The 11,312-nt window shown below is 50.0% G+C and overlaps 3 protein-coding genes across 3 annotated transcripts; 2 read left to right on the top strand and 1 right to left on the bottom strand.

Moving 5' to 3' along the window:
- Positions 1–2,319: 2,319 nt before the first annotated feature.
- On the top strand, positions 2,320–6,161 carry COCSUDRAFT_36147 (oxidoreductase YhxC; the record flags this gene model as incomplete). Its single annotated transcript, XM_005649424.1, has 8 exons — positions 2,320–2,505; positions 2,960–3,039; positions 3,396–3,465; positions 3,716–3,850; positions 4,631–4,690; positions 5,271–5,399; positions 5,797–5,890; positions 6,103–6,161. 8 exons carry the CDS (start codon positions 2,320–2,322, stop codon positions 6,159–6,161), a joined length of 813 nt encoding a protein of 270 aa, XP_005649481.1.
- A 768-nt stretch (positions 6,162–6,929) lies between these two features.
- On the bottom strand, positions 6,930–8,428 carry COCSUDRAFT_14062 (hypothetical protein; the record flags this gene model as incomplete). Its single annotated transcript, XM_005649423.1, has 5 exons — positions 6,930–6,986; positions 7,234–7,394; positions 7,676–7,796; positions 8,023–8,140; positions 8,250–8,428. 5 exons carry the CDS (start codon positions 8,426–8,428, stop codon positions 6,930–6,932), a joined length of 636 nt encoding a protein of 211 aa, XP_005649480.1.
- Positions 8,429–9,174: 746 nt separating this feature from the next.
- On the top strand, positions 9,175–10,743 carry COCSUDRAFT_62344 (hypothetical protein; the record flags this gene model as incomplete). Its single annotated transcript, XM_005649422.1, has 5 exons — positions 9,175–9,362; positions 9,466–9,667; positions 9,864–9,909; positions 10,169–10,302; positions 10,633–10,743. The coding sequence occupies 5 exons, from the start codon at positions 9,175–9,177 to the stop codon at positions 10,741–10,743; spliced, it is 681 nt and encodes a 226-aa protein (XP_005649479.1).
- Between the last annotated feature and the right edge of the window lie 569 nt (positions 10,744–11,312).

Raw genomic sequence — 11,312 nt, 5'->3', positions numbered from 1 at the left:
TTTCTTCAGATTTGCCTATCGGAATCATATCGCTCTCAACGCATCTCTCAGCCTTGGCTTTCCAAAATTGACAAGTTTGTGCTCCGGCCTCTCATTTTAGCATGGGCAGTCCAGCCGCCGCATGCACCTCGCAGTTTGATTACTAATGAGTAAGCGGTACTGTGAACTGCGAGGTAAATGTCAGCTCTCTGCATTACTATCCTCTCGCCTCCTCTTTTGGCCTGCTTTGGCCCCTGGTGCCACTTTCTGTGTCGCCTGCTTGCTCAAGGCAAATTTCAGGAATGCTGGCAGGACTTCATCCAATTCTGCGTTCATCCTCGTCAGCCTTGCATCGATGTCACACAGCACTGCAGAATAGTCGAATGCATTGGTGACCTCTGCCGCGGGCATTTTTATAAGGCTGTCCCCTTACTAAGGTAGCTATTGGCAACCTGCATCAAAGCAATGAATTTCGAGTGTTTTGCCGTACATTCCCACCTCGATCTGCACCCTGTCAACATATAAACAGAAGAGAAATGTTCAACACCGCAGCACATCTCTTGGTCTGGTCCTTAAGCAACGTGTGAGGAGCTTTACAGGTTCACCTTCGCAGTTCTGGAGAGGAGTGTCGGCAAACGGAACGTAGATGCTGGTTCGCTTACGTTAAGAGATCCGAGGCCATCGCAGCGCAGTGCCAGGAGCTCAAGGTTTACCTTCTGAAGCAGCCTCCTCTATGCCCAGAGGCTATTACTATTTTTGGTGCGATGGTTTGTTTGGGATGGAGGCTTTTCGTTGCAATACCGCAGCAATTAATATAGAACGTAACATATCAATGATCGGTACCAATGAATGGTACCCTGAATATGTACGTGCTGTCAGACAGCTGTTCGTGCAGATGCAGGGTTCACCCGTGGCACAACAATATTAAGTTATGAACCCTGGAAAAAACCAATAAGCCTCAGCATTAGAATATAAATTATGCATTCTGAGGCCCTGTGATGCTTGTCTTCTCAAGGAAGCCGAGTGGCCGAGCGGTATTAATGCCATGCAGCCTCCAGGCTCAGCTCCTTTTGGTAACTTACCAGTGATTCTGAAGCGCCACATAAGTGCATTGCCATCAAGGTGCTGTAAGTGTAGCTTGTGTACAGACGCTGACTGGCATGCAGTGATGTCAGCAGCATGTTGCATTATGCTAGCACAGCGATGTGCGGCCACCTATAGTGACCACACTGTCTCATCACATGCATGCAAGGTTGTGTTCGCAGGCGCCACTGCTTGCACTGCAACCTGTGACAATCGTCTCTTCAAGAGGCTATCTTGTAACACTCTTAACTGCAGTTCCGCTGGTTTGCATTGGGAATACAATGAATATTTGGTGCTGCCTAGCAGCTGCCATGGCGTCCGCTGTCGCTCAGTGTGGCACATAACCAGTACTTCTGTCCAATCTTTTTCCTGCTGGACCCAATATGCCAGCCCCATTCTCACAAGTAACTGAACAGACCAATAGCGGCCAGGGGTATGTCGATTCTGATGTACTTGGAAAGATACTTGAGGTCCCCCATGCATTCACCGATCCTGCCCATCGTGGCCTCGTTCGTGTGGAGGCACCGCCGCTGCGCGGCAGGCGCGATGCTTTTTGGACGGAAGCTGATGTTCTAGAAATAGCTCACAACGTTTTTGGACGCGCACAGGCCTAGTCAGAGGCATCACTCCGACATTCAAACTGTTCTGAGGTAATAAGTCTGCAGAGCTTGCCAGATAAGTTGAGCATAGCAGCGATGACGGATCCGAGGCAAGACCATTCCGAAGTGCACGCGCCACTCCCCGTGCAACAACAGCAGTTCCCTGGATCTGTAAGTGTTCTTTGCTTCAAATGAATACATCCTGCTGAGATTCCCAATGAGTATCATACAAGGGCAGCTTTCGTGATCTGCTGGCATGCATATTCAGACGGGTCCTCGAAGCTGCTTGTAGTGATGATCGTCCAGGATGTCAACTATGGTTCGAAAGGGAGATCATAATAGGTCTTATAATCCGATGCCAGTGATGCCAGAGAAGTCCGCTGAAACAAAAATCCCGTTCCTTGCGATGGCTGGGCTGGCTGGCATCTCCTACTTCTCAAGAGCGGCTTTGCAACCGCAGGAGAGCAAAATGGATCCCAAACCGGACTTTGGCTACGACAGCTACAAGGGAACTGGAAAGCTGACGGACAAGGTCTGGCAGTCCTCTCTCCTCTCAGCCTCGTGCGATCAGAAGCTGCAATGACGAGCTTTGTTCCTTGGCTGGGTGTAAACTGCATGCATTGATTGGGTGCAAGGCTTATAGACGTGTTGTGTGTGCATGCTCTACTCCTCACTTCAGACTGAAACACCGCTGCTTTGTCAGGTGGCCTTGATCACTGGTGCTGACAGCGGCATTGGCAGAGCAGTGGCCCTAGCTTATGCACGTGAGGGTGCTGATATCGCCATTGCATACCTCAACGAACATGAAGATGCCAAGGTGCGCCCACCGCCCCAGTATCAATGTGTCCATAGGGATCCACACAGCGCCTTACACATATATACTTCCAGTGTGTTCTTCATGCCAGGCTATGCCAGTATTTCAACCACATCAGCCATTGACCGTAGCAGCACAAGTGCTGCTTGCCTTTAGGAGTCATGTTGCTGCATGCGGTGCTACTTCTCTTTTATGACCACCCTCAACTTCTGTTTAGACCATGACTGTACTTCAGATGATGGCTTCTGTTCTGATCAGGTACTACTGCCTAAGGCACAGATATTGGCCAGGGATATTCAAACTCAATAAAATGCCCACGGTTGATTGGGACTTGCTTTGATCTGGCGAGTCCAACAAGGGGTAGGATTGTGGCAGCCGTTAACTGCAGCTTGACTGCAGGACGTACCTTGCCTTTTGGCAGGAAAAGCGTGCAATAATATTAATGATTCAAACTCGTGTTCAAACCTTCTCCTGTGGGGCGCAGGAGACAAAGAAGGTGGTAGAGGAGGCTGGGCGGAAGGTCATCCTCATTCCAGGAGACATTGCCAGCGAGGAGCACATCAAGTGTGTCAACACATCTTTCTAAGTCACTGCCATGTGTTCCTACGCTCTGATCTTGTTATACCCTTCTTCAAGAGGATTCATGCGGTTGATGGTCCGCTCGACATGACACAAATCTGCAGTTTATTTTGCTTTCTTCCTCTGTCGGACTTCCTGCAAGGAGCATATGAAGTGCGCCCATGCATCTCCCAACAACAGCTGCCTTGCACTCCTGCAATTTGATTCCAGTCCTTGCTTCTACATGGGCAATCTGACAATTCAGGCTTGCATCTTGCCTCTACTGAGCTCCCTGCAGGACAATTGATGTAGTGAAGTCATGCATGAGCTGGGCTCAATCAGAGTCTTACGGGTCTGTGCAGGGAGATTGTGGCAAAGACTGTGGACACCTTCGGGCGCATTGATATCCTCGTCAACAATGCTTCCATGCAGGTAGCATCCCAAGAATCTGATGAGATCAGATTATCTGCTCGGACATCACCACTGGCATTGCAGACCATGGCATGCAGCTCACACTGATGTCATTCAACGTGTGCGGCTTGTGACACGAAAGAAAGTTGTGGGGCTTGTGGAGGAGCACCAGCTACCTGCAGCAACGCACTCAGTGCAGCAAGCTGGCGCTCATGTCCAAACAAGGGCGCGAAAGAATGCTGGTATGAGCAGAAGCGCTGGCTGCATGCAGGGGGATGCCGTGGAGGACTTCACACAGATTTCGCGCGAGCGCCTGGAGAAGACATTTATGGTCAACATCGTGGGCATGATCTCTCTCGCGCAGAAGGCCGTGCCCCACATGAAGCCTGGCAGCGCCATCATCAACGTGCGCTAACCTTTTCTTTTTTCACATCCCGCTCGGCCTGACAAGCACTGCAGGCACGGTGACATGCATGCCTGAGACCCATTCAGAATGGTATGCATGACGTGTTCAGCCCTGGATTCAGTAGTTGATCCGGGCAGCAAGCCTGATGCCCTGCACTTCATAGGCCGTTGCATCTTGTCTGCTGTGGGATGCAGCTTCTGGAACTCAGTGACTTCAGCCCAATCGCAATAAAGACTGATATCAGATCAATGCGTGCAACCCACCCTTGTTTTCAACCCTGCCCGGCCCTGCTTGCTGGACGTGGCATTTGTCCAGAGATCATTGAGCACCAAGCCGTGGCCAGATGAAAGAACAGATGCAATGGTCAGATTGCCATGGCTTCTGCCAGATATCTGGCCAGCAGCAGGCGCTCAGTGTATCTTTGGCCATCAACTAATTTTTGTTAATTGTTCGCTGAGTTACTTTTCAGCCAGTCTGCAGCAATGTCGTGATGTTATTGACAAAATGTCATCCACTACTATGGTTGGCGCTTGTTTCCAGCAATGGCATGCACTTTGTGGCATTCGCAACAGGGAGATTCTGTGTGCTGGATGCGCTCCCAATTCATTTCCAGGAGTCGCTGATCAGAAATCTGCAACCACCAGACTTGTATCGCTTGCAGGTGGCTTCCATCATGGCGTACCAGCCCATCCCAGCAATCCTCGACTATGCATGCACAAAGGTGAACTTTCAAATCAAATGGCCCGCGCTAAGAGCAATCCCATGCTTGCATGGCTGCAGGTTGCCTCCATTCAGGCCTACCAGCCCACCCCATCCATTCTGGACTATGCCTGTACCAAGGTGACTAACGAGTCCCTGGAGGTGGCCTTTGTTGTGTGCTTGACATGTCTGCATTACTCATTCTGCACTCAATTGCCTATTTCTCCCTGTCTCTCTCTCATATTTTCTTCACCTGCACTGCATTTTGTCTGTCAATGCTTCCCAGTTGCAACGATGATGCTGTAATACTCATTCTGAGTCTTCACCCTCATGTGAATCCTCACCCCTGGCGGTCCGAATTTTTTCAAAGCACCTTGCAGGGGTCTTCCTGATTCCAAAGAGGGTCATGCTAGAGTCATGCTCTATTGGATTCAGCTTGTCGAGAGCTTTCCGAATTTGGTCTCAGAATTGTCATAGGGTTTGTATTTTGGGTGATATGGTCTTATTTATCCACCCTTCTTGGCCAAAAATAATTATTCATTGCGGGTGTTAAAATGACTACTACAGTATTTGCCTGCTTCTTTGCACAGCACCAGAGTGGTGTTGCAATGCTTGGCTGCAATGGGGTGCACCATTGATCAGAACAAGAGAGGTCGTCTTTGCATGCATCCTCCAAAGCTGAAGTTGTTGAGCCGAAACCTCTTGGATAATGCATCTGCAGGGGGCCATTGTCACAATGACTAAGGCGCTGGCAAAAGATCTGATCTCCAAGAAGGGCATCCGCGTCAACGCCGTGGCGCCTGGGCCGATCTGGACTCCCATCCCTGTCGAGTCTTTCACTGAGGACATGGTGCGCTCCAGTGTTATACATTTCTGGGTAACAAGTGCATGCTGAGATCTTGGTTGCTATCCCCGGGCCAGATATTTTTTGGATGGATATTTTCTAAGTCCAGCACAGACATGTCAGTGAGGCTCAAGAGGCTCTGCCTACAGCAGGGCCTAGACAGGCAACCAGCCATCATAGCATGGTCTCGTGACCGGTAATGTGCTTTGTTACAATCAGCCCTTGCCCTCTGCGCAGATCCAGTCACAGCCGACTCTGGCATGAAATAAAGTTCTGATGTTTAACGGTGGTCAAGAGTCAATTAGTAAGCTGGCTCTGGAGGGATGGGGACACATCATCTGGAGGGCACTCGCCGATGTTGAGATCAAACGAAAAGTTTTGAGCACCTAACATGTTGGTACAGGTGAAAAACTTTGGCAAGGGGATGACGCCGATCAACAGGGCCGGGCAACCCGCTGAGCTGGCGCCTGCCTTTGTCTTCCTTGCCAACAATGCAGGTACACACCGCCTTCTCCCGATCTTCATATTACATTAGCACAGCTGTTCTCTGTGAGTAGTGTTTTGCAAGATTTTGACTCTCAGGAGTCCCTGCTTCTGTTGTTGGGGCTGTAAGATCTCTTGTCCTAAGGAAGGGTTTTGGCTGCATTTAAATTGTGCTGAATGCGCTTGTGTTGAAGAGGCATATGAGGATTCTCTGTTGTGTGTGCAGACTCCAGCTATGTCAATGCGGAGATCCTTGGTGTGACTGGAGGCATGCCACTGTCATAAGCTGGTACACCCGCATGGCATGTGTACACGCTGGCGTGTGGGCATACCCTGTAGATTTCTCTTCATTTCTGAAGGGCACGACATGTTGCCTATGATGTAGAATGTGAAGTGCTGTCTTACTGCATGCTTAATAGCGATCGTAGCAACTGGAGGTCTTGCAAGATATGATTTGAAGCAAGAGAACTGCTGCCTGGAGCTGAGTTCTGAACCGTACAGGAATTGAGAGGTTAATCGTATCTTGGAGTGCAATCTCAGACCCAAGAATGTAATGTGCATCAGTACAATTTTAGATATTGATTCTTACACCGCGCTCAATTACAAGCTACCTGTGCCCATCTAACAGGCAATACTTGGAATCAACATCATATGTTTGGAAAGCTTCATATATTTCAGAGCCATATATACACCTCATCCCACAACCTGCATTGCCGAGCACATCTGTACAGAGCTTGCTCTACTGATGTACTATGCAGCTTGCGTGTGCGAGCCAGAAATGCTGTGCCAACGCAATGATTCACTCGAACCTCTAAATGACAGGCCACACATTTTCTTGGCTTTGTCCCTCTTTGTCGCGAAACAAACCGGAGAATATCTTCACAAATCAGGTGTGGTCAAATGTGACGAGCAAAATGCGCAATGAGCACACAGTGGCAGATGTAGTCATCAATGTACCGCTCGCATGGCATTAGCCTTGTGCGGTGTAATGACTAATCGCACAACAATTACCGGCAATGACCACAGGATTCTTCTCAGTGAGGCAATCTCCTTTCAAGGCCACGGGGCAAATTCCCAGACCTTCTGCACAATCTCAAACCCCGTGGGAACCTGCACAGGAGGCAATGGAGTGTCAGCCACATAAAAGATCCAGAAGCTTTGTTGACCCACTCAAGTGTAATTCATTGCTGCATGGCAGGCGCTGTGGACGAGAGACAGCATTGCCATAAGAAGGCAAGCTGTGCAATTCTGCCTCCATGTTCCCAGATCGACTTCCTTGCAAAGGCATTATACACAGCAGCCAGACTGCTGTGCAATTCGCACTGCAGGTTCCAGGGGGCCCTAAGACTAAGCGCACCTGCCAGGCGAAGAGGGCGAGGTTGAGAGTGTTGAGGGCGATGTGGGTGTTGCGCGCGGTGTCGTTACCCTTCTGCATGGAGGGCACCAGGGCTGAGGCTGAAGCCCAGAGCACAACAATGGCTGCGCCGGCGTACAGGTGGGGTCCCGGGAACAGCTTGCCTGCGCGCATCCCAGAAACGCAACTTCAAGGTTGACGTACTGGGTATCGTAAGACACCACCCGGGAGCTACTGGATGAAAGTCCGGGACAAATGTATACATGGGACTGAATTCGTGAAAGTAGACAAGTGGCAGCAGCAACATATCTCATGGAGAGCCCAGAGCATTCACTCGCCGGAGATCCTGGTATTATCATTGACGTGGATGCTGTGTCAGACAAGGAAATGTAGTGTGGGTGGAGATAGATTCCTGGCTCAATCCATGGAAGCTTTGAAAGGTCACCTGTCCTCAAGTAGGTGTTGACAGGCCCCTCTATGGCAATCAGCACCCCCAGGCCCAGCAGCAGCGAGCCCCAGTTCCAGTGCTTGTCCCTGTAGCCCCCCTTGGTCAGCACCTTGCGCGTCTGCACCCGCCACAAGCACCGTGAATATCTGACTGAAATCCATGCTGGGACACATGTACCCGTTCAACGATCACATCTCACTATCGCCATCCATGTGGGCTCGTAGGATACAGTACTAGGTATGCAAGGTGCAGCATTCAGCCTGTATCCCTTAGGATGGATCCATCAGGCTTGCAAAAAACAAAGCTATTAGGAAGACGCTTAGGATATCAGGAGGGATATGCACCTCCTCAAGCTCAGCAATCTGCTGCTCCAATGGAGAGCTGGGGCGGTTGCCCTCAGCATCTGGCTTGGGAAGCTGCGCTTTCAGCTCCTTCACCTCTGCAGGGATGGTGCGCGCGCGCCTGCAAGTAACACACATTTGCTGCTGAAGACTCTAGCATAGTCATTGAGTCAGCATGTTCATTGGTTGCCAAATCGCCGGATTTTTACTTGTGAAGGGCGAAATCTCACCTCCACTGCCAGCCCAGCCAGCCAGTCCAGGCGGTGGACCCAAAGAGGAAGAGCATGACGGCAGGATGGATCAAGGAGACGGTCTTTCCGGTCAGTAGCGGGTTGCCCGCCAGAGCTGGATCAACATCCAGCAAGAATGGTGTCAGAAGGCCGGCAGCGGTGGCCAAAGAAGCTCCCATGGACAGCTGAGCCTCTCCTTGCGATTTCTCATTTGCCTGTGACCTGCAATAAAGCGGGTGTTTGATTCTAAGTAGTTACGAACCATAGGAAATTGCAAAGGATGCCAGAATGTGAAACTCAGGAGGAGCAAGCATCGTATGGGATGTACATGTGTTACATGATCACTCGATCTTGTATACTAACATCAACTCAAACATTCCCCCGAATCACTGGCAGTAAACACACCTAGTAATGTTGACATTTGCAATTCTGCATGATCGCTTGTATAGCTTAGCTGTGAAGGGTCGGGACAAGGATGCTGGATATTTCGTGACGCCCTGAGAGGCCAACAGGGGCCCTCCTAGAGACATGCTGGCTGCCATATCGATCCCTGATACTTGTTCTACCTTTTCGTAGCAGCTGCAACTCAAAATATCTTCTTCAGCGTTCTGTTGCCTTCTGTTTCGTGGCTGGACGAGAACTCTCCTTGAGATTGCTAACCCTATCGTAATGATCAGTAATAAATCATTTATATTTTGAGGCGGCCCCACCAAAACATCTCTGAATTGCATTCTTGGAAGTGTATGATAATATCATTGAAAGGGAGCTGCTGTACATTCATTGATATCAGGTCTTCGCGATAAAGAGGATATTCTGGTGTCGTTCCTCAAGTCCTAGATCTTCTTTGCCTAGTCATTTATTCAACCGGCCGCCCTGTTCACTTGTTCACTTTCGACAAATTTCACTTCGTAAGGGGTGTGCCGTGATGGCGGCTGGGACGCCAGACGTCCGTGCGCATTCCTTTGGCTTGAGTCCATTTGCAGAACTGGAGGCGGGCACGCCTGTCCTAGACACAGATGAAGGGGAAGAGCTCGCCAAACACTTCTCATCAATCTCACTGATTCTTGGTCAGAACCTGGACGTTGGCCAGGGGAGCCTCTACATTACCTCCAGGTGAGACAACGAGTATTTGCAGTGGCTGCTGCTACTTAGCGCATATTTCTCTGATGAGATCGAGGTCACATGATCCGCTTCTTATAATGATGCTATCTCGCAGGCGTATCATCTGGGTAGGTGGAGCAGAGAAAAGCTATGCAGCCGACTTTCAGCACATCAACATGCACGCCATTTCTACCGATCAGAGCGCGTTCCAGCGGCCCTGCATCTACATGCAGATGGAACCCAGCACCTCGGAATTTGATGAAGATGCGGTTGCAGACGACGATGTCGATGATGAAGAGACGCCCGAAGTCCGGCTGGTACCGTCTGATGCCTCAATATGTGCGTCTGATTAGCCCTTCGTATCGTTGGAACACTGTTCACAGCAGCACCATGTACGTTTGATTCTACTCTTATTTACTGCTGATGCACTGCTGATGCACGGATGATTCCTGGTTCAGATGGAGAAACTCACCATTCAGCCTGTTGTTTCTTGCAGTGGAAAATCTGTTCCAGGTGCTGTGCGACTGTGCTGCGCTGAACCCCGATCCTGGACAAGAAGGTGCGCCTCTCTGCCGCTGCTGCATGCATGATCCAGTGAAAGAATGCTTCCTTTTGCGGAGCAGCTTTCTCCCGGGAATAGCTGAATTTAAACCTGTGTTGCCGTGCTGCTGTGGTACCACCCTCTGAAACACTGTGCTGTCTGTAGTGCTCCATGCCAATAATAAGAGGTCCTGCCAGACCTGTCTGGAAGGCTTGGACAAGATTATAGCAATTTGTAGGTGCCAACTCATCCTAAACTTTCCATGCTATGCTTGCAGGCGATGATGAGGATGCAGAATTTTATTATGATGAGGATGAGGTGCTGGCGGGAGCAGGCGGCGAATCGCGCGCTGCTATGCTCGATCACTACGACTCCCTCCTGCAGATGCCCCGCGCCGATGATCTGGACGAGGTGCGAAGACTGCATTGCAGGAATAACCTTAGACCCCTGCCACATGCCAAGTCCATGATCTATCCGATTGGGGTCTGAAGACTGCAGTGCAAGAACCCCTGCCGCAAGCCAAGTGCATGATTTTCGTTCAATTGTATACAATTGCTTGCGCTCAGTATGTTGCTGGTAGATTTTCTTATAGTGCGGACAGATTGTCTGCTGGAGGTTTTCTGCTAATTGCTTACGTTGCTAGTGTCACAAGGCAAAGCCGGAGTAAACAGCTGTGAGTCTCCTGATATGGCGCCGGCGTGCCATACGATGACATTCAATGATTGATCTGCTGTGCTGCAGTTGTTGGCGGAGGATCCTGAGAGGTTTGAAGATGCTGACGAGGAAGAGGGAGATGCTGAAGAGGACGGCTACCCCAACAATGTACCCCACCCTACCCGGCCGGAGCAATGAGCCCCACCACGCTGTCAATCCCCTTGTCTTCAGGGATATCAGGTGAGTCTCCATTGACCTCCCATTATCAGGCCACCTCTAACGTTGAGGTGGAAGGCTTTGTGGCGTTGTGGGTTGAGATCAGGCAGCTTCCAAGTTGCTGAGAGATTTCTAAGTAGAAAGTGGTATGGGTAGGATTAATCGGGCAGGGGAAATCACAGGTGCAGCAGGGTTTGGGATGCGATGATGAGACAAATACCAGTAACGCCAGTTCTGCTACTGATTAACAGTGATGCGAACCTGGATAAACCTTTGTCTGAGCATCCAAATACTACTCCAGCAAACTCTGTCTTCAAAGACACACTAGAAAGAGAGGTTGGCCAGTGATGAGATCGATTTCATTCATGCGTGTCAGATGAGCCTGCTTGCGGGCGTTGATCACAACTTCTAATCTTCTCTCTGAGGCCTCCTCCAGGAAATCTTAGTTGGATGTTGAATGTTTCAGGGAGTCTGACCTGTGTCTGAATACAAGCTGTGCACCTAGGTAATTGGTGTCCAAGACTTTATATGCTGAAGGATACACCTGATTT

This window comes from Coccomyxa subellipsoidea, assembly GCF_000258705.1.
Source record: "Coccomyxa subellipsoidea C-169, whole genome shotgun sequence".
Taxonomy (NCBI): Eukaryota; Viridiplantae; Chlorophyta; class Trebouxiophyceae; family Coccomyxaceae; genus Coccomyxa; species Coccomyxa subellipsoidea.
Note: the sequence above shows the minus strand (reverse complement) of the source record. Positions and strands in the feature narration are given on the sequence as shown.